Source organism: Rhinatrema bivittatum, chromosome 2 (genome assembly GCF_901001135.1).
Source record: "Rhinatrema bivittatum chromosome 2, aRhiBiv1.1, whole genome shotgun sequence".
NCBI classification, from domain to species: Eukaryota; Metazoa; Chordata; class Amphibia; order Gymnophiona; family Rhinatrematidae; genus Rhinatrema; species Rhinatrema bivittatum.
This window is the reverse complement of record NC_042616.1, coordinates 599,321,932-599,345,104: the sequence shown is the minus strand read 5'-3', so window position 1 is coordinate 599,345,104 and position 23,173 is coordinate 599,321,932. Positions and strand designations below refer to the sequence as shown.

At 45.0% G+C, this 23,173-nt stretch overlaps 1 protein-coding gene across 1 annotated transcript in view; it reads right to left on the bottom strand.

The window, feature by feature from the left end:
* Positions 1-23,173, bottom strand: part of RMC1 (regulator of MON1-CCZ1) — a 135,351-nt gene that overhangs the window by 18,003 nt on the left and 94,175 nt on the right. Inside the window, exons 16-18 of the mRNA XM_029591133.1 lie at positions 19,381-19,458; positions 14,570-14,674; positions 13,430-13,498 (exon numbers count right to left, since the gene is read on the bottom strand). Coding sequence (XP_029446993.1) covers positions 13,430-13,498; positions 14,570-14,674; positions 19,381-19,458 — 252 coding nt within the window. The remainder of the gene's footprint in view (positions 1-13,429; positions 13,499-14,569; positions 14,675-19,380; positions 19,459-23,173) is intronic.

Genomic DNA, 23,173 nt, shown 5'->3' with positions numbered 1-23,173 from the left:
CCTTGGCGTATGTCCAACGCCCGTTGGCGGGGTTCGCGTTCTTTCAGACACTGGAGGGGCGCGGTAACCCGACTCGTTGTTTCCTAGTCAAAAATTGTTAGACGGGTGGGGAAGGGGAGGGGGTGTAGGGAGGACGTGTGCAGGCCAATCCGGTGCGGAGTTTGCTCAGGTTGGCCACTGGGTTGCGGGGGGTATGTAGTTCTGGGCAGGAGTTGGTGTGGTTCCGTTTGGCATTCTCCTGGGCGTTCTTTGGGGCCCTTCGCATTGGGTAGCTCGTTGCTCGTCTCCACGGAGAGGGTAGCGATCCGTATTCGGAGGTCCAACACGGATCAGACAGGAAAGGGCGCGTGGATTGCTTGGGACCGTGTTGAGAGCGGGCGAGAGTGTCCGGTGCGCTTGGCGCTGGCTTATGGTTCGGCAAGACCGGGGGTGGGGGGTCATTTCTCGGTGCATGCGGATGGTTCCCCTCTTACCAGATATCAATTCGTGACGGTCTTGCACCGAGTGGTGGTGAGTCTTGGGTGCGCAGAGTGGTGGTGCGTCTCGGGTGGGATGCGACGCAGTACACGTCGCACTCGTTTCGTATTGGTGCGGCCACGACGGCGGCGGAGCTGGGGTGGCCGGCGGAGCAGATACGGGCGTTGAGGCGGTGGAAGTCGGTGGTTTTCCGGGCTTATGTGCGGAAGTGACGCCTCCGGCGGGTAGGGAGGCGCCTCCAGCGGGTAGGGAGGCGTCCTAGCATGGCTGTTTGTAACGGGTCTGTTTGTATTGCAGATCGAACGGGAGGTGATGCGACCGGGGTGTGCCTGGATTATGGGCCATTCCTTTGTCCGGAGAGCCCACCAACGGGCTAAGCGGAGGCCTTATGGAGAGAAGTTGAATTTGAATCGAGGTGGTAAAATGGTAGGGCCGCAGTGGGGGTACAAAGGCCGTAACCGGTCTTTGTTGGTGGCGGAAAACCCGAGCCATATGCTGGATTGTGTATTGGAATAATGTTATGGACTGTACGGAGGGGGGGGAGGAATGCCCGTGTAACTTGGGGCCGTTACACGGGAAGGCCTAAAGAGCAAGGGGGGGGCCGATGCTCAGGCCGCAAAGCTTACCCTCGCTCATGCCGTGGCGGGTAAGTGGGGGGGGGGGGGGGGGGGGGCAGAGTGCTAGCTTACCACCGGGCCGCGGTGGTAAGCGAAGAAGAGGAGGCGGCCAAGGAGGTGGAGGGGGGCATTGTTATTGTTATTTGAATGCATGTTAAGATAGCGGCTCGGGTTAGGTTAATAAACTGCGGCCTTTGTTAATACCATACAGTTGTCATGTAGTTTTATTACAAGGGGGGAGAGAGAGGAAATGCAGCGGCCGGAGTGAATGTCTCGAGTCCCCATGTTAAGAGAAACGACCCTGGCTAGTCCAGGGTCGTTGAGGGTAACCTGGGCCGAGCAGAGCGACGGAGGAAGCAGGGCGGGGAAAAGGAAAGGGGGGAACTGGGGGGGGGGGGGGGGGGGGGGTGATCCGGCCAGGCACCAATGGGAGGCGGTGAAATTCAAAGCTGTCCTCCCATTGGTGCATTGCGGGGTCCCTAGGAAGCCAGAGCTGGCTCATCGGCAGTTGGAAATCAGGCAGCGGAGCAAGCGGAGGGTTCTTTGCTTCCCGCCCTCCCTCCCTTGGAAGTTTTGGAATTGCGGAATGTATTTTGTGTTTGTCGCAGTAGGAGGCGGAAAACCCGAGCCATATGCTGGATTGTGTATTGGAATAATGTTATGGACTGTACGGAGGGGGGGGAGGAATGCCCGTGTAACTTGGGGCCGTTACACGGGAAGGCCTAAAGAGCAAGGGGGGGGCCGATGCTCAGGCCGCAAAGCTTACCCTCGCTCATGCCGTGGCGGGGTAAGTGGGGGGGGGGGGGGGGGGCAGAGCGCTAGCTTACCACCGGGCCGCGGGGGTAAGCGAAGAAGAGGAGGCGGCCAAGGAGGTGGGGGGGGGCATTGTTATTGTTATTTGAATGCATGTTAAGATAGCGGCTCGGGTTAGGTTAATAAACTGCGGCCTTTGTTAATACCATACAGTTGTCATGTAGTTTTATTACAAGGGGGGGAGAGAGAGGAAATGCAGCGGCCGGAGTGAATGTCTCGAGTCCCCATGTTATTCGGAACCACTAGGAAGGCATGGTTGCTCCCCAATTGTATCCAATGCAGAAGCCTACCAATCAAAGTCCAAGGGGGGGGGGGGGGGGGGAGGCATAGAGAAGACCCTTGTCGGTCATGGTTGAACCAAAACAACTATGTCCCAAGAGCCCATCTCCCTGCTGCAGCTGAAGAAACTGCAGAACATTAGCATTCTTGCACATTACCATGAACTCCATGTGAGGCAAACCCCATCAGAGCATGATTGCTGTGCTCCCACTTACTGGGTTTTAGAAGATTTCTGCATAGAAAGTCTGCTTGCACATTTTCTTGTTCTGCAATGTGTGTCACCGACAAGAGCTGCCAATGTTTTTTGCCCAGGGAAAAAAGATTTGTTTCTTCCAACACTCCAAACGTCTGGCACCAATCTGCCTGTTCACATAAGCCACTACCATACAATTGCTGGACAGCACCCAGACTGCTTTGCCTTGAATCAAGGGAAAAAAATATACAACAGAACAAAACAAATTACCCTGGTTTCCAAACTGTTGAAGGACCAAGATGCCTCCTCTGAAGATTAAGACCCTTGGGTCACCTGGCCCTACAATGAGCCCCTCAACCAGACAGACATGCATCTGTCATGAACAGAATCCCAGATGGAGACGTCAGACTGACCGCCCGCAGAAGATTCTGAGGAATTGTTCACTACACGAAACTCCTCATAATTTAGAGATGGAGGAGACTACCAAGAGAGACGAGAACACTAAAGAGGTCTCATATGAGCCCTGGCCCAGGGTACCATGCCCAGAGTTGATGCCTTGGTGCTCAACAGCCTCAGGTAATTCTAAATTCTTGAGAATAAGAGTAAGAAACTGGAGAGTTTGACTTACCAGCTTGTTGATTCCTTCCATCATAAAAAATATTTGATCTGCTCTCATGTTCAAGTGAGCCCCCAGGTATTTCAACAACTAGGGAGGGACCACATTGCTTTTTGCAAAACTGATGATCCAGCCCAAGCTTTCTAAAACTTGGACCACTCTGTTGGAGGTGCAACTACCTTCTTGATATGAACTGGCCCTGATCAACCAATTGTTCAGGTAGGCATGAACCCGTATTCCTTCCTGACTCGGAGCCACCACCACAGCCAACATCTTGGTAAAGACCCGTGGAGCCATACTGAAGGGAGATACCTGGAACTGAAAATGCTTCTGAAGGACACAGAAACACAGATATCTCTGGTCTTCGTTCTGAATGGGAATGTGAAAATAGGCTTCTGAAATACCAAGGGAAGACAGATATTCACCCTGATGAACTGCTGTACGCAGCAAACAAAGGGTTTCCAGCCGTAAGCGAGAAATCCTGAAAGTTATTTCCTTGATCTAGAATGGGTCTGTAAGATCTGTTCTTCTTTGGGACCATAAAGTAAATGGAGGAGCAGCAGTGTCCTCTCTCCACAAAAGGAATCAGGGCCACAGCGTATAACAGCTAAAGTATTGACAGAGTATCTCAAACCGCTTGCTGTTTGACAGCAGATGCACATGGAGAGAACATAAGGGCATTGGGGACTGGAGTTTGGAGCTCCAGAGAGCATCCAAGATGGATCAACTCTAATGCCCACTGATCTGAAGTAATACGAAGCCACTCCTGGGAAAACGGCTACAGGCAGCCTCCACAGGAAGAACCAATGAGTGGATCTGCTGAACTTCATTGAGAGGGAAGACCGGTTCCTGAAGAGGATACCAATTCAGGCTTGGGTTTTCAGATACCCTGACAGAAATGGCCCTGACTCTTTGAGGCTTAAGAACCTCAAAAGGAATAAGACTGCTTGCCCAGTCTATACTATCCAGAGTCATGGAACTGACTCCACCCCCTCGCAGATGAATAGAAAGAGCAAGGCATGTCTTCCAGGTGAGTCTGAGGCATTGGATCTCCAAGATTCTTGACTAACTGCTGTTTTAGGAAGACATGGAACAAATGCCCCTTAAATGGAGCCCTTGACCAAGAATCTGTAGACCAATTTCAAACCCAAAGAAGCCATTCGGCAGCCAGAGCTGAAGCCACAGACCGAAACACTATATGGAGAAGGGCAGCGGCAAACTCCATCCTAGCTGCCCCTTCCCTTTCCAGGAGCTGCTGTATCCAGCGCAAGAGGGCCCAAACCACAAAAGCACCACAAATGGAAATCTGAACTGCTATGCTCGCTGAAGAAAACAAATGCAAGGGAACCTTAACCTTCTTATCCCAAGGGTTCTTAAATAGGTGCTACCCTCTAACAGAATAGTAGTATGCCTTGGTGACAGCTGTTACCAGTGCATCCACATGCAGCACCTGAAACAGTCATTTAATTGCCTCAGGAGGAAGGGGATACAATCTAAGAAGATCAGTCACATCCTGGAGGCCAGAGTTTGGAGTCTTCCACTCTACCTCAGAATGTAGTGGAAAAGCCTTTGAAGATTTGAGGAACCTTTAAATATAGTAATTGGGTCCCAGACAAGAGACTCCTCCACCATATCCTCCACTATGTAGAGGCAAGAAACCATCTGACCAATCAGGATTAAAATCTCCACTTTCCAAAGATCACTGCCTCATCCTTCCTATAAGAGGAAATATCTCCTTCCTCCAGGGACACTCCACTAGCAGAGTCCAGCAGATAGCCTGGGCCCTTGAACCTTCCTCCAGGTCCAAAGTGGGAGGTTCCATAGAACCCCTGGGCTGCTTACACAGAACCAGGTCAGGCACCCAGAAAACCTCTCCCTGCCTTAGGCTTCTGAATGGTCCAGAATGCCTAATGAAAAATAAAACAAAATTCAGGGAAGAAATATGAGTCAGAACCTATCTGCCGAAAAGGGTCAGGAAAAATAAAGAGACTCCTGAGCAGATATCAGGGCCCAGGTGGTGGGGGCATCACCCTCCATTTCAGAGACACTTCAGTGCTGCTGCAGTAAGGAATCACCCGTGGAAGCATGGCCCAAAATGGCCAATACTCCTCCCAAAATCAAGCAATCTGAGGCCTTTTCCTGAGAAGACTCCAATGGCAATGCAACCCTAGGGGACCCCCAAGACAGGGACATGACGGACGCCCCCCTGGGGATCAAAAATCATTTCCCTGGCATCTCACCGGCCCTCTCCCAGGCCGAACAAAGAGGCCCTGAGGTAGATGAGAGTCTCTTACAGTTGCAGCCCTGTACTGACAGCCACAACTGTGCTTCTCTATTGCAACAGGCCCTGCCCCCCCCATCTCAGTTCCAATGAGACTGAAGCCCACAAAATACCCTTGGAGCAGCACTTATCCCAGAAATACTGGCAGCCTGCTGGCAATGTACCTGTCACCCAGAGACAGCTCTCTGAATGGATATTCAGCACTGCTGCACAGAGTGAGGTGGGGAAGGACAGGGAAAAGAGGATTCTCTCAGTCAGGAACCCCTGACAAAGGGGTTCCTGCAAATTTTTTTTTTTTTTAAAGAGACCCCTCTCTCCCCTTCAGTTCTTCCCCCCCCCCCCAACCAGGCTAGACCAACCCCTCCCGGACCAGAAGTCCTTGTTAGCAGGTTCACTTTACTGGCACGAAAATAGCGACAGATCTATCCTTCAAAATCCTGCTGCACCACCAGTGAGTCCTACCATCTGCTGGAGACAGAGTATACTGGGGTCTCACTGTGCTGCACCACATAGTGGTAATGATGTCACTGGAGAAATCAGTGTGGACTGGACTGGTGTAACAGGATGAAATGAACTGGCATCTCCAAAATTGTTCAAAGAATTGAAATCCAAGTGAATGGGTCCTTGCAAATTCAGACTTGGTATTACAGTCTTCTGATCTCTACCTATTGCAAGCCTGAATCTGTTAATGCAACTGAATGAGCTCTTGATACCTGCAGTGCTCCTCAAAAAGAAACACAGACACAAAGCAGGCCACGTGATTAGGATAAAAAACATAGGAGTTCCAAAATTGTGCAGAATAGCATGGGGAAGAACCAAGCCCAAAATATTTGCACAGGCGTCTTGCAATACATAAAACTCAATGCATACTTATATTGTTTTCTGCAGAGGATTTTAGACCCAACTACAGCAACACCCACCACCCCCCTTTGTATTCATCCTATTTATTTTATTACTAATTATATCTATGAATGAAACGTCATCAGCTCAATGATCATATTAGTCTCGAAAGGTTAATTTCAAGGGGTGATTCCATTTATTAAACTAACATAAGAATTATCAAAATGTGCTAGACATGAGGTTTTGATGGACTTGTTGGACTTGAAGGCTCATGTAGAGCAGCTACTCTAGATAATTCCTAGGTTGGGTCAATAAAAGGCATCAGAACCTGCAAAGCTTTCAATTTCTCCAAGTTCAATATTTAGCTATTTATTTATGAACATTTGATATTCTACCTTTCCTCAAAGTTAGACTCAAGGTGGATGTAATAAGTTTAAATTAACAGAGGAATTAGAACAGCTTACAATCAAATCAGAATTTGCAATTAGGAAACCCATTTATGAATAGTTTCAAGAACCAGTTATGTATATCAGTCCCTTTATAGGCAGTTCAGGTAGTTGGGCATAGCTTTTTTCCTGAATTTAAGGTAGCATAGCTTCAGATGCAGGTTTAGTAGTACTTTGTTTCAAATTTTTGGTGCATAACAGCTGAAAGAACGGAGTCTCATGCTAAACAATCTGATGCTCTTTAGAGCTAGATCCAGAGAATGTGATCAATCATACTGAAGGCAGCCAAGAGATCAAATAGGACAATGAAGAAATTACCGCCTTGATCTGTATAGAGGTGGATACTATTTGTGATTAACAATCTTCTCTTCCATGGCCTTTCTCTGAGGCCGGATTGGTACTGATATTGTACTCCAAGAGTTGGAGGTAAACTACTTTTCCATCACCTGGAGAAGGGGAGACTGAGTGATAATTGTATATATTAGGTTCAGCACCCAAAGGCGTACTAAGGGAGGGGGCAGTCCACCCTGTGTGACAGCCAGGAGAGGGGTGCCATTGACAGACTCCAATCAGAGGCCACTGGCAGCAGCAGCAATATCTGATGTCCACGAACGGAGCTCATCCTGCTCACGGCAGAAGATTAAGGAGGCAGCCTAGCGCGCCTGAGCGAAGCCCATTCTGCTCATGGCAGAAGATGAAGGAGATCTAGTGCACCGTGAGCGGAGCCCATCCCGCTCGCAGCAGAAGACAAGGAAGAGAGAAGCCAGATAGCAGCTGAAGAGGGACAGACCCAGAATGACCGCAAATGAGCCTATGTGATTGACAGAGGAAGAGATCGCATGGGAGTGTATGGGAGTAAGAGATCGCATGGGAGTAAGAGATCGCATGTGTGTGTATGGGAGTAAGAGATCACATGTGTGTGTATGGGAGTGCCGGTGTGAGTGTGTGTATGTAAGTAAGAGACTAGGAGTGCATGTTCCAACACTGCTCTCTACATTAATGGCGGGGGTGGAAGGGAAATAGGACCAAAAGGTTACTAAGGGCCAAAAGTAACAGATAAGTATGAGAAAAAAAAAAAGTGCGAAAGCTTGCTGGGCAGACTGGATGGGTCGTTTGGTCTTCTTCTGCCGTCAATTCTATGTTTCTATGTATGTGTGTGTGTGTTTGTGTGTAGAAGAGGTGAAGAGGTGTGTATGTATAAGAGAGAGAAATGGAGGGAGCCTGTGTGCAGGGGTGTGAAAGTGTGTGCAAGAGAGAGGGAGCCTGTGAGAAGAATTGTGGATATGTGCGGTGAGACAGCGAGCCTGGGCGAGGAAGAGGGAACCAGAGATCACTGGAGGGGGGGATGCTAAAGGAAGTATCCATCCTGGGTTCCAAATGCTTTAGGTACGCCACTGTCAGCACCAAGTTTCTTTAGGATGGGCTCAACAACAACTATTTTGAGTGAGCTGGAGAGTAAGCCTTGGGTTAGAATGTCATTTATTAAATTGGTTAGCCAGAGGGTTAGATCATTTTTAACATTTCAGATGAATCTTGGGGTAATTGGATCTAATGGATTCACTGATTGGATGATTTGCTGGGGGGTCTTTTCTGCCTTTAGTGGAGTGACTGTCTTGAAGTCAGACAATGGAATCAAGACTGGAAGGAGTAGAATAGAATTTGCCTGTGTGATTGTTGCATTCATGGGGTAGTTGGTGCCAGGGGTGAGATGTGGATGGATGAAAAAAAGAACAAATAGCATGCATTTTTTCAGTGAAGAATTTGGCAAAATCTTCAGCTGTGTGACCGTTTGTGTTAGGAGTTTGGGCTTCTGGTTTGTAAAGTTTCCATAAGCAAAAACGGAGAAAAAAAACTGCACTCAAGATCAATCCACACACCAAAGAGATGCAGAGAAAATACACAATCCTTGTGTTTAGAAAACAGTTATAATGTAGATGTTATTAGGAATGGCAACTCCACTGCTTCTTAGTAACAATGATACTTCAAAGCGGGTCCCCCGACACGGACCCCGTGTTTCGCCGAAAGGCTGCTTCGGGAGGGACAATTACACAGTAGATTCCAAAGCTAAAAACCAAAATATAATTACACAATATCAAGGACTATCACAATACAGGGGAAACCATGAAACAATCTCACGGGTACATACCTCAATCAAAATTAGCACGAACGTACAGGGAGCGGCGAGCAGTGTGTACAGATACAAACATTTAAAGTCAATATGAAATGGTGCGAAAAAGTGACCAATCAGAAACCACCAGCATGGTAGGATCTAACCAATGAGAATCCGCCCCCCCCCCAGGAACGGAGGAGGCAACACGTCAATTACGAAGAACTTTAAATCAGATTCCGAGTGAGATAAAGCAGACCAATGAGTAACCAATGGGGCAGATTCATGGTGAATTTTAATGCTAGAATGGTATTCAATGATCAGTGTTCTCACTGAATGGGTAGTCTTGCCAATATATAACTTCTGGCACGGACAAATGATATAGATCACTCCCATAGATTGACACGTAGTAGAGACGTTAAGGAGGTACTGTTTATGGGAAACAGGTTGTTCAAAAACAGTCAATGATAGGGAAAGAGAACAGACAGGGCAACATCCACATGGTTGATGACCAGTAATTGACGGAGGATCAAGGGAAGGTTGGATACACAACTGAGAATGGACAAGTGCATCTTTGAGATTTTTGCCCGGACAAATATGAATTACAACAGATCACTCCCTGGGAGGCACAATTTTTGCAGGTTGATTTTCCAAGGATCCCCTCCTTTTACATACTTCCTAAAATTCATAAATTTTTATACAATCCTCCTGGCCTCCCTATAGTGTCGGAGAAAGGATCAGTGTTGGAACCCCTGTCTCAATTTGTCGATTTATTTTTACAGCCTTTCGTCTGCATGAATCGCTCCTATTTTCGAGATTCAGGCCACTTTATTGGTATTCTTCGTGACTTATCCCTACCACCGCCTTTTTTCTTGGTGTCCTTGGACATCATATCACTTTATTCCAACATTGCTCAGGAGGAGGCCTTGTCCCTGGTTGAGGGTATCTTTAATCACCGGTCTGGAACCATTCGGGTTCCTACAAATATTTTACTTGAACTCACACAGTTAGGCCTTACAAAGAATCTTTTCCAATTTCGGTCTACATTTTATCAACAAATAAAAGGAACTGCTATGGGCGTCATTATGGCGCCCAGTCTAGCTTGTTTATATGTTAGTAAGTTTGAGGAGGATTTCATTTATCCTTCCTCTTGGTCTACTTTCATTTACACATGTTTTTCTGATTTGGACTGGGACGGATGTTCAATTTTTTCTTTTTTTTGGATTGGTTGAACAACTGTAATAAAAACCTACAATTTAATTTTTGTATCAGTCCTTTGCAGATTGCTTTTTTGGATGTGTTGGTTTCTTTTGATTCACACGTTTTTTCTACTTCTATTTTTCGGAGACAGATCGCAATACTCTATTAATGTTTGAGTCATCACCCGTCTTTTTTGAGAAACAATATTCCTGTAGGCCAACTGTTGAAACTTCGATGGCTGTGTTCGTTGAAATCTGATTTTTTGTGTCAAGCTAAGAAGATGCCGGCTTGTATTTCTTTGTATTTAAATGTGTTTTGATAATTATTGTAAACTGATGTGATATTTCCTACAAACATCGGTATACAAAAACGAATAAATAAATAAATTAATAAATAGGTTCAGGGAAAGAGGGTACCCTCAATGTGTTCTTTAAAAAACTTTCAAACGTGCTTCGTATGCTAACCTTGATTTGCTTTTTATTCCTCAACCCCGTTCCTCTGATGGATGTGTTAACTGTATATTACCTTTTTTGACCCGTGTACGCGACCTGACAGTTATTATACATCTTCATTGGCCAGTCTTGTCTTTGCACAAGGTTTTTGACTGTCCTTTAAGATTAACATTTCGTCAGGGCAAAAATCTCACTTGTCCAATCTCAGTTGTGTATCCAACCTTCCCTTGATCCTCCGTCAATTATTGGTCATCAACCATGTGGATGTTGCTCTGTCCGTTCACTTTCCCTGTCATTGACTGTTTTTGAACACCCTGTTTCCCATAAACGGTACCTCCTTAACTTCTCTACTACATGTCAATCTATGGGAGTGATCTATATTATTTGTCCATGTCAGAAGTTCTAGCATTAAAATTCACTGTGAATCTGCCCCATTGGTCACTCATTGGTCTGCTTTCTCTCACACGGAATCTGATTTAATGTTCTTTGTAATTGATGTGTTGCCTCCTCCGTCCCAGGGGGAGGGAGGGGGGATTTTCGGAAATGTTAATTCGTAAGGAACAGAAATGGATATATAGATTGGACAGTTTATCTCCAAACGGTCTCAATAATGAGATAGAAGGGAGTTACTTCACTTGATTCTGTGTTCCGGACATTATTCATTATTTCCCACAATTGTATACTGGATTTTCATTGGTTAGATCCTACCGTGCTGGTGGTTTCTGATTGGTCACTTTTTTCGCGCCATTTCACAGTGGCTTTAAATGTTTGTATCTGTATGCACTGCTCGCGCTCCCTGTATGTTCGTGCTAATTTTGATTGAGGTATGTACCCGTGATATTGTTTCATGGTTTCCCCTGTATTGTGATAGTCCTTGATATTGTGTAATTATATTTTGTTTTTTAGCAAAACACGGGGTCCGTGTCGGGGGACCCGCTTTGAAGTATTATTGTTACTAAGAAGCAGTGGAGTTGCCATGCCTAATAAAATCTACATTATAACTGTTTTCTAAATACAAGAACTGTATATTTTCTCTGCATCTCTTTGGTGTGTGTTGTAAAGTTTCCATACCAGGTCAAAATGTTTACTTGGGTGGTTCAAGGGCAGTTGTAGTTGTTTGGAAATTTAGTCTTTTTTTGGATTGCTGAATAACTGATTTATATTCTTTTTTTTGTTTGTTTTTTGTTTTTTAAAGAGTGCTCTTTGCAGAGACAAAGGTTGATATCTGATTTTTGTTTCTACCATGCCCATTCAAGTTGTCAGGATTGTTTTATGAGAAGGCCTTTGTGAAACCATGGAGAATTCCTGGGAATTTTGGTAAGATAGGAAAGGGTTGGAGAGGGGCTAGAGCAGGGGTGGGCAATTCCAGTCCTCGAGGGCCACAAACCTGTCAAGGTTTTAGGATATCCTAATGAATATGCATGAAATAGATTTGCATACAACGGAGGCAGAGTGCATGCAAATCTCTCTCATGCATATTCATTAGGGATATCCTGAAAACCAGACTGGTTTGTGGCCCTTGAGGACCGGAACTGCCCACCCCTGGGCTAGAGTCTCAGTCACTGTAGAGAATTCATCATTTCATTGCTGGACTAGAAGTTCTGGTGAATCTGAGGTGGAAGTTATGGGCATGTTGATGAGAATGCTTAGGTTTTCACTTGTAATACAGGCTAGGGTTCTAGTTGAAGGTTTGGAGGTAGGAGAACGAAGGATTTGATTTGGGAATAGGTTGGTGGCCAGGACAAGTTTATGGTCAGACCAAGAAACAGGAACTACTGCTAAGTCAGAATCAAACTTGGTGCTAGCGTATTGGAAAATTAACTAGAGTTTGTTACCATGTCTGTGTATAGGGACCTTGATTAGTTGGGTGAAGCAGAGGTTATCCATATTGCGCTGGAAGCTGCTGGCATGCCCTTTGAGGGGAGGGGGGAGGACACTGCATGAGGGTTGAACCTAATGATAGTTATGTCATAGAGGAATTCAGATAGCCACCTCGACTCCTTCCTTAAACTATCAGGTGGGCAGTAGATGAGAACAATTTAGATCTCATTGCCAAGGAGTTTTGTTACTAGGCAATCAGATTTTCCTGTCTGTTTAGTAGTCACTAGCTCTAGGGTCAGTGAATGTTTGAAGATGATGGCAACTCGTCCTCCACGGCCCATGAGTCGGTGCGTGTGGCAAGTTATAGTGTCACCTTTTCCTAGCCAAATCTCTGATACATAGGATGTGGAGTTGGAGTTGGTATTCTTCAGTTAGATCCTGAATGAGGCGAGATTTGTTTGCAGAATGAACACTGAGAAGTCCAAGTTGAAAGGATGGAGAAGTGATTTGTTTGGGTTGGATAGAAATCTTAGGTTGCAAGGGAATAGGGAGAAGATACTTTTACAGGCTGGCTTTGATGGTAGGGGGAATCTCATCTACCCCAAATCACCTGTATAGGTATTATGTTTTTGCTGAAGTACATAGGGGTGATTTATTATGGCTTTTCGCTTCTTGTCTGATGTTAAGGCACCAAGTTGACAGGTGGAGGGGTTTTGTTTTTGGGGGGGGGGGGGTTGGAGTTGGGTAAGGGGTGTTCCTATCTGGAGCAACTATGTTATTTTTAATGACTAATGAATCCTTTTGTTCATCATTTAATTTAATGGTAATCTGACCTATGCCTTGGAAGAATATTTAAGAAAGGCAGACTCTGGGGTGGGAGGAATTAATGTCCAACCAACAGGAACATGTGAAAACAAGCCCTGGCTTTACTTCCATCCTTTCTCTGAGAGAGAGCGAGAGAGAGAGAGAGATCGAGAGAGAGAGAGAATACACTACTTACTGATTTCCAACTGCCACTCAGCTAGGCGGTTGAGCCCTAACTGTTTACATACAAAAACCAGGCCCCTGTCGAAATGCAGAGGAAGCTTCCACACTGATGGGGCAATTTGGCTTTATACTGTTCCAATTACAGCTAGGCTGAGACCCTTGTCCCAAGACAGTAGGAATACATTAAAACAAGCCCTGGATTTATGACTAGTTGTAGCCTTCACTACCAAATTAATATTACAGTGGATTTATGACTAGTTGTAGCCTTTACTACCAGACTAATATTACAGTGATCCTTACTTTTAGCATGTCCAGAGAAAGCTGATGTGCAGGAGGATAAATGCTCTCCAGGGATAACAAGAGACATGCCTGAAACAACAGTAATCCTTAGATCAAAAAACAGTGACTTTTAGTTTCAAAAGTTAAACTTGAAATAGTCATTTTTTTGGTCCAATTCACAACTGAACTAGAACACAATATAAGAAAACAACCAATAAGCAAGCTTGCATCCAAAATTTAAATTGCTACACTAATCACCCAAGCCCCATTGCATACACACACGATGGCGGCACTACTACTATTACTTAACATTTCTATAGCACTGCACAAACATACAAAAAGAGTCCCTGCTCAATACAGCTTGAAAACTAATAAGACAAACATACAGGACAAGAGACTTGGGATATTTCATAAAGCAAGACAATGGCATACTCATACTGAGGCCACCCCCACCAGTGTCCCAACTGCAGCTATGCAAAATGATTCTTTCAAATTTGAAGCCCTACTGTTTGGAGAATGTTAGTTGCTCTCCACAAGCAGCAGGGATCATCTGCAGTGCAATGTACAGTTGATTCAGAGAGTTCAAGATCAACTCATGCAGGTCACCATAGTGGCATGGACCCTCTCAGTCATTATGGGACTTTCCAAGAGCTGACTCCAACCTGGAGCCTGCCCATCATCCAGGACAGGCAATCTTTAGAAAATAGACTGAAAATAAACATTTAAAACCTTGGGCATTCCAAACCATAGTTCATTAGCAGAAGTCATTATTTAAGTAAAAGGAGTAACCTAGGGGTTAGAGCAATAGACTGAGCACCAGGGAAGTCAGGATTGAAATCCTGCTGCTGCTTGTGACCTTGGGCAAGTCACATCCCCTCCATTGCCTCAGGTACAAGCTTAGGGCCTGATTTACTAAGATTTTTAGCACATTCTGTGTCAATGGGAAAAATGCTTAGTAAATGAGGCCCTTAGATTAAGCTCTCTGGGTCAGGGAAATACCTATAATGCCTGAATATAATTCACCTTGAGTTACCAATGATAAGGCAAGAGCTAAATCAAAATACAATTGAAGCCATAGGACCTTCTTTTTAATTAAGTTGTCCAGTAGAACAAAGTTTAATATAATCATTTTAAAAAACTGTTCACAAAAAACACACATACCAGAGGCTTGGAGTCACTAAGGACGTGATACTGTAGAAACTGATGCAGCATGTAAAACAGGTTGTGCTGAACAAGGGTTTTGATGACCAGCTCATACAGGTAGTGCTGAAGAGAAAATGGAAGACAACATAGTCTGAATACAGTTTGGTATCCCAAACTATCACAATGCTCAAAATACACTGTTTAGAATATATGTTTCTTAGTAGAGGGTTAAAATAAAGCAAATACTTTATTTAAAAAAAAAAAAAAAAAAAAAAAAAAAGCTGTTCATAGTTACAGGCTTTATATATGCCACATATAAGTGTGGTTAATAAGGAGGAGCAGTGATCTGCACAGAAATAAAATCTATCAGTGGAATATAATAGCAAATCGTGAACAATGCAATATACAAAAAGGTTCCAATTTGAGTCTTTTTGACTCCTGCTCCTTTGGGTTTCTTTCTCAATGGGAACTGATCCTTGTTATGCTATGTTGCCATAAACCTTCATTCGCAACTAGCCAGGCATCTTTTTTTCTTCCATTTTTATACTCCCTTCCCACTTTAGTTCAATCCATCCCAGCAACAGTCCTTAGCTTGGTCCAGGCATCAGGGCTCCTCCCACAATTTTGCAATCATGGGCCTTTAATCCAGCCACAAGGTGTCACGGCTGTTGCAATGACTGGGATCCACACCTCCCTGAGGCTGTGAACACTACCTCTGCAACATCCCCCAGACCTGGCTGACCTGGAGAGCAGACCACCTGACCCAGGAATTGAACCCAGGTCCTCTGCATAGTGGGTCATCCTGGTTTGAAGGACGCGTTTAAAGAGACAGAACTTAAATATATTCATGTATAGCAGCGTTGCTTACCTATAACAGGTGTTCTACAAGGACAGCAGGATATTAGTCCTCATATGGGTGACATCATCAGATGGAGCCCGGCATAGAACTTTAGTCTCAAAGATTCTAGAACTTTCAACCATGCCCTACAGAGCATGTGCAGCTGTGGTTATCACCCTGCCCATAGGCATAGTTCTTCAGTCTCTTCTTTTCCGCAGAGCCGTGTGGTCACGGTTGCCATGTGTGTCACGGTATTCAGCTTTGTGCTCTCCTCAGTTTTTGTAAGTGATTTTTCTAGAGCTGCAGCTGTTTTCTTTCCTTTACCTTATGGCAGTTTTATTTCTTTTCCTTTTTTCTTCTTCTTTCCTCTGTCTGCTAGCCACATGGCGGGCCTTAGTCGCTGTGCAGTCTGGCAGAGTCTATTTCTATCCCTTATTACTGCACTGGAAGTTTATTATTTGTGTCGTCTCCTTGCTCTATCTGTTTTTGCACTTTGAGAGGTGCTGACAGGACTGACAGAATGTGGGTGATCCAGGTAGGCCGATGAGCATGGGGACTTGCCCAAGTTCTACCCGTGCAGGAATTTCCATGTCGTTTCACCGATCGATATCGATGGAGGTTCAGACAGTGAAGACATTGAGGTGCAGACTGTTCCTGTGGAGGGGAGAGCTCATCCTCCCCACATTCAAAGGAACTAGTCTCCATGGGTAGGAGCACAGGATGACGCAGCCTCCCCTCCTGCTTGCCAGTGAAGGCAATGCAGTCTCTGTGTGAGAGGGTGAGCAGAAGCCTGGGCAAGCAGCTTGCTGCCGCACCTTCGGTGCCATGCCCAGTAACAGTTACCCGTGCTCGTCTGTGTGTTGATCTGACACATCGATGTCAGGACCGCATCGGGGACCAGGACTACCACCGAGTGCATGGTTACCCTTGATGCCATCAAGGTGCCAGGACGCCCTCGATGCCATAATAATGGACTAACCCACCGCTTTGGATTCCTGAAGCAACAGGGACCCTGCACACCATTTCTCGGTCCCGATGAGGCTCTATCTTAACACCCTGTTCACAATATCACTTACATCTCCAGCCGCTAAAGGTCTAACTGATACCAGTTCAATCCCATTTGGCTCAGCCTGAAGATCTCCACTATGGAACTGGGACTGACAAAATTCTTTAGCTATAAATGCTTCCTTCCTTCCTTTAGCCTCGCAGCCACAGCTGAAGAAAAGACCTATGTGGTCTGAAAAGCTCACAGTATTTTGTTTTATTTCAAAATTCTTAATAACCGCCTCCCCATCCCAAACAGGCCACCCAAAGCAGTGCAAAATACATACAAACCAATAAAACCAAAAATAAAAAAAAATACTTGTCAGACACCAGAGCCATTATCTTACATCACCTTGATCACAATATTACCCAACCAAATTGCCACCCAACAGACCACACTCTCTCTTAACAGATATAAATATCTATGTCCAATGTAAGCTTAAAGTACCCCAATACATCCACAGGATCACCTGTTATCTTGTACATGCCAATCACTCCCCCGTTTTCAAACGAACATAAGAGTTAATCAGACTTTAAACTGCCCAAAGGACCCGAAAATCAACTCCCAAACCTTTTCTCACTTCTTCAGTCACCCTCCCCTCCTGAAAAAAAAAAAAAAGGAAGCCATCCTACCACCCAAGCTGGGAAGAGCCAGGATTTAACTATTTTTTGGAAAATACAGTAATTTGGCCTCAACCTGAAATATCCATGGACAGTGAGTTCCAAAAGAATGGGGCAACTGCTGAAAAAGCCTGTGCCTGAAATCAAATCTGCCTCATCTATTTAGAAAAAGGGATGACAAGCAATGCATCTTGCACAGCTCTCAGCTGGTGTTTTGGAGAGTACCATACTAGTTTATTCTTGCAGTATTCAGGGCAGCTCCCACTCACAGGTAGAAAAGTTAGTATCAAGATATTGAATTGGAAGTGGGCTCCCATAGGAAGCCAGTGTAATGCATGTAGAGCAGCGAGAATCCCATCTAGCACAATCCAATATTAATTTGGCTACTGCATCCTGCACCACCTGCAGCCTGTGCACAAGCTGCTCAGGAAGGCCCATGCATAAACCACTACAATAGTCCATGTTTGATGTAACATAGCATGAGTAACAGTCTTTAACAGATTTTTAAATCAAAAAAGGGGAAAAGCTTCCTGATTAGTCTTAATTTCCAAGAAGCAGTGCAAATTATTTGTGAAACATAAGACTCCTTATCAAAATTAGAGTTGAATGGAACACCTAGATTTCTGACAGGGCAAGGCTTAAAAGAATTAAATCTTTGTGTAAATCACCAGATATGGATTTCTCTGTTCAAGATTGCTTTGTTGGTACATGTATGTGAAGTGTTCAATAAAAATTTTAACTCAAAAAAAAAAAATTTAATCTATGCTATTGACTAAGATGGGAACATTAAAGTAGTTATTCCCAATTTTCAAAATTTCAGTCGTCATCTTCTTGAAGTTCGATATTAGATTGTTTCCCATGAAATCCTCCTTAAAGCCTCATTCAGACGAGTAATAGCTACTGTCCCATTCTCACCGACTAGAACAATGATCTGGATGGCATCAACTCCTTCAAATCAAGAGGTCTGAGGAACCTTCCCAATGGCTGCATGAGAATTTTAAACAATAAAGGAAATAAGGGTGAAGCCTGAGATACCCCACAATAGATGTTCACAGAAAAGAGAAACAGCCCATTACACTGACCCTAGCTGATCCAGTGAACTGCAGAAACCTACAAAGATTCCAAAAAGAGACAAAACAACATCCCATAAGGGAGATTGAGACTGTCCTTTTCTGTCTACAAGTGTCATTCATGGTTTGGAATTAGATGTTTGAAAAAGGGGAGCGAGAGGATACTGAATGTTACCATGTAATATTGTTATATATTTGTAAATATGTTTTCCATTTTTTTGCTTTTCTCTCCTTTTCAGTTCAATTTGCTAAATTTGCTTCTTTCTGTGCCTTCCTAATTTATTAATTAATCAGTTGTCCCGTTTCCCCACCTCTTGTTTATTGTAACCTTTCCGCCTTTTATTGTTAAAATGTAAACCGATATGATGTGTTTTTTTAATGTCGGTATAGAAAAGCTGCTAAATAAATAAATAAGTAAATAAATAAAAATCAGAGGTGATCTCATGAAGAATTCAATCACACTTCTAAAGTAAAACTATTAGTGTTTTCCAAGAAGCAAGGTGCAGCCAATGAAAATATCTTCCATCTGATGCTCAAAATTTAAGAAACTTGCCAAGACCTTTCATTTTCTTGGTAGTGTTATTTTGATCTATATTACTGGAATTGTGTTTGGTATGCATTTTGTTTGTATTGTAACTGTTTTGTGTGTGTTATTTTCACAGGTTGTAGTGTTTTATGCTGTAACTCGCCTGGAACACTTGCTTGTGTAGGCCAACAAGAAATGTAATAAATGAAAGATTTTAAAAGGACACAAAAGAAAGAACAGAAAGAATCCTGACAAAGAAATAAAAGTCATGAGAAATGACAGAAGAATGACAAGACAGAACAATAATGAACCATGGTATGGGTCTTAGAATGCTTTATGTGCAGGTCATGTCTGTCAGAGATCCCTTCTGCATACAAAACAGCCAGACAGATTGAGATGAAATTGCTGGGTGAAAGCGCAGATCAGTGGGACCCCTAGGTGTGAGGGGACAAGTTTGACAACAGTTGCCACATTAACAGATAATTTGCCTAGGGGCAACTTGCTACCAGTGCCATAGGCAAGGTATGCTGTGTACCCTACGCTGGAATCTCTCCTCTTCTGGTGCTAGCAAGCCGTTGCTCTATCAAGCAGTCAGCTATTTACACCAATAAAAGAACATCGTGGACTCTCTGCGTACAGCCTGCGAGAATACATCTTCTCTACATGTTTCTACTAGGACTTAACCAAAATGATTAAAAAGAAAAAAGCATCTCCTGCATTGTCTTGTTACCTGCACAGTGATCTGAAACTGGTTGAGGGAGCGGATGTATTCCATCAGCACGGCTATAATGAACTTGTGAGGCGCTTCCTATGAAGTAAAAAAAAGGCATGTTTAATGTTAGAACCCTTGTGACAGAGTGCACGTTTAATGAGTCTAGATGGCAGCTAGAGAAAGGTCTGCTTCCCTGCTTCAGGGATTCCCAACCTCCGAGAGAGAAACCATAATTGACAGGGAATTCCTCTCACATGCCCGCCCTCAAACCTTCAAGAACATGGCTCCAAAACAGGTTTAGCGCATCTCTGTTACTATGAATTGAGAGTTTTCAGAATTGATTTCATTTCTACTTTGCAATCTGAAAAGAGAAGAGAACCTGGGAGAGGACTTGGGATTTAAAAATCAAGCCACAGAGTGTAAGCGAGATAACCAATGCCACTTGTGTTATTGAACAATGGGGTAACGAACACTACAGCTGAATAATTTTGCTAGGACAATGGTTCCAAAACCTGTCCTGGAGGACCCATCCCAAGCCAGTCAAGCTTTTCAGGATATAGGAAATTGGTTCTTACCTGCTAATTTTCATTCCTGTAATACCACAGATCAGTCCAGACAAGTGGGTTTATGCATCCCTACCAGCAGATGGAGGAAGAGAACAAAACATTGAGGTACTGCTACATAACCGAGTGCGCCATCTGCAGTTCCTCAGTACTGACCTGTGCCCAAGCCAAAGATTAATCCTTACAATTCTATTCTAGGGCAAACAGGGAATTCGGGGTTGGGATCCCCAGAACTGGAGCCTTCTTATACATCCATAAAACAAAAAACAGTCTGACCTCAACATATGCTCAAACTGCAAAATGTCCTAGAAAAACATGGTACACTATCAGGAAATTAAGTCTTTCGCAACGATGGGGGTGGGTCTCTGAACTGATCTGTGGTATTATAGGAATGAAAATTAGCAGGTAAGAACCAATTTTAATTTCCTGTTCATACCCATATCAGTCCAGACATTGGGATGTACCCAAGCACCCCTATAACTGGGCAGGAACCCGAAAGATCTGCATGATGAACATTCTCAAAGGACACCTTGTCCTGCGCCCACACGTTCAAACGGTAAAGCCTGGTGAAAGTATAAATCGAGGATTTCATCATAGCCCTACAAATCTCCCAAGAAGACAACCGACACCCTGCCCAGGAGACCGCCTGCGCTCTCATAGAATGTGCCTTCAGTCCACTGGAACTGTGTGACCCTTACAAATATAAGCATAGCCAATGACCTCTTTCAACCATCAAGGACTCAAGGCTTTAGAGGTCTTAACCCCTTTTGCGTCACCAAAAGGTGATCTGATTGCCGAAAACTATTAGTAACCTACAGATACCACCACAGAATCCAAAAATGTAGCTTGCTATTCTGAGGGGAATCTTTAGAACACTCCGGAAGACCAGAAGATTATTTTATTTATATTTTATTTATATTTACCTGTTATTTAACGAAAGAACTGCTGCCGTCCCAAGCCTTGTGAGGAAAAAAGCAGCATTCTTTTGGGGATGTCATCTCCTTGCATCTCGGACACAAGAGCGTGATGGAACACTTCACTTGCAGTCATCCTATCCTCCAGCATCCACAGAGCTGTGACTTGGGCCCCTCCGAGCTGTCACCGCAAAACTCATATTCCTAGCGAAGGCCTATGAAACAATAAAGCGCATCTGCCACATAGGCCACCCTGCTTTCCAAGAGGGCTGCACATGCCTAGAATCAGCCAAAGAAACAGCAACGTTCTCCTGCACCTTCTGCACCCAGGAAAAGCAGGCTGGTTGCATCCAACTCCTGCAAATAGCCACTGGAAGATTCAAGGCCATCCTCTTGAACCTCTCCAAAGTCTGGTCTGAAGCATCCTTGAATGCCGCTGTCCCCCTTACAGAAAAAGAAATCTTCTTGGCCACTGTCGGCAGCTTCAAGAGCTCCAATCTCTCCTCCGGCAAGGGATAAAACCTCACCATTGCTTTCCAGAGTATCTCACTCCCGGAGTACCAGATTCTTCACCATTATAGTCACAGGAAAAATTCTCCGGGGGATCCAACAGCCCCTCCAGGACCAGGTCCCCCCCTTCATTGCGCGACCTTAATCCGTTTGTCCAAAAACTGAGGAATGAAAAGGTGTCCCCCCTCTGTCCAGAATGAGCGAGCCCAACCAGGGTCATCCTTTTCTCACTGGGGTCCAGAACCAACTGAGGTCCTGTGCATCTGGAACACCATTCCTCAGATGGCCCCTGTAACCCTCCCCCTCAGGGTACTCCACAAGCATCTCCTGAGGAGCATCAGAATCCAAGAAGGTCCCTGCAACATTGCCTAAAAGCCCCCTGCCCCAGGAGCCTATACAGTGAAGAAAATAAAACGTCCGACTTCCCTGTGGGCACTTCTGCCAGGTGCCAATCTTGTGAACCAGTGGCCGCTTTTCCTCCTGCTTCCCGCCTGGCCAAAAAACATCAAATGCAGTTGCAGAGCAAAGTCTGCAGAGAAGGACTCGCACACCCTGGCCATCTCCTCCGCCGGTTCCCCACACACAAACCCAGGCTTTAGAAGAAATCTGAACCCATGAGTACCGTGGAAGTGGGGAACCTCTGGTCCTTCAGAACCACTCGGTCACCTACCATGTGGAGACCAACATGGCCGCCATTGACTCCACATCCATGACGCATGCAAAGATCAGAGAAATCGCCTCCCCTCGGTCTCCGAAGTGCCTCCTTCATCCCTGGAGATGCCCTCAGGGAAGAGTGTGGCTGCATTATTTATTTATTTATTTATTTATTTAGAAGAGTTTATATACCGGGTATAGCAGTCTGCCTTCACTCCGGTTTACATTTTAAACAACATATTACAGGAGTAAACAAAAATAGGTAACGTTAATACGTAACATATTTCTATGTAATTCAATGATAAAAAGGGAGAGAGAAGCATAATATAAGATAATCATATTAAAAAACATTAACAGGTAACAGGCGTTACCTATTAATGTTTTTTAATATGATTATTAACATTAAGGTAACATTAAGGCCCATACGCCTTTTACACAGGTCCAACTGGATGTTTTCCACGGTCTGCAGCCAGCATTACGATGACATGTGCTCCACCTATGCATGCCACTCAGAAAATACATTGCCTCACTGAACCCTCCTGGACCCTGAGCAGAATGCGGTTGCATTAAGGTGTGAACGCTTTACCCCCACAGTCCAGACAAGGTGTTTGCCACAATGCATGGTCAGTGACACACTTCTACGTGCCCCACACACGTGAGCTGCCCAAACATCATGGCGTCTTAATGAGTTCTCCCAGACGCAGCACAGAGCGCGGCTGCAATAAGGCACATATGCCTCCCCCCGCAGGCCTGACAGGATGTTTGCCGCAGCCCGCTTCATGCATTTCGCGTGCTTCACACTGAATAGACCTCCCAGTGCCTCGCTGAGTCCTCCCAGACCCCAGGCTCAGGACCGCGGGCCCGCAGCTACAGCTGCCAATGACCTGGGAACCCTCTTGACCTCTGCTGATCCCGCGCAGGATCCCACCTCCACAGACTGTATGGGGGGCACCGAGAATCAAGTCTTGCCAACCAGAGCCCGCAGGCCCTGTCTGCCACCACTTGCGACTTCGGTGTTATCCCTGAAGCAGGAAGCAAACGCAGCTCAAGCACACTCAAACCAAACGGCATGTGGGAAAACAAAAGTCAGGCTGCACCCGCAGCTGAAAACGCAACTCCGTGCCGCCATCCCGTCTCAGCAGCACGTGGGAAATCCTGAAGCCACACCCA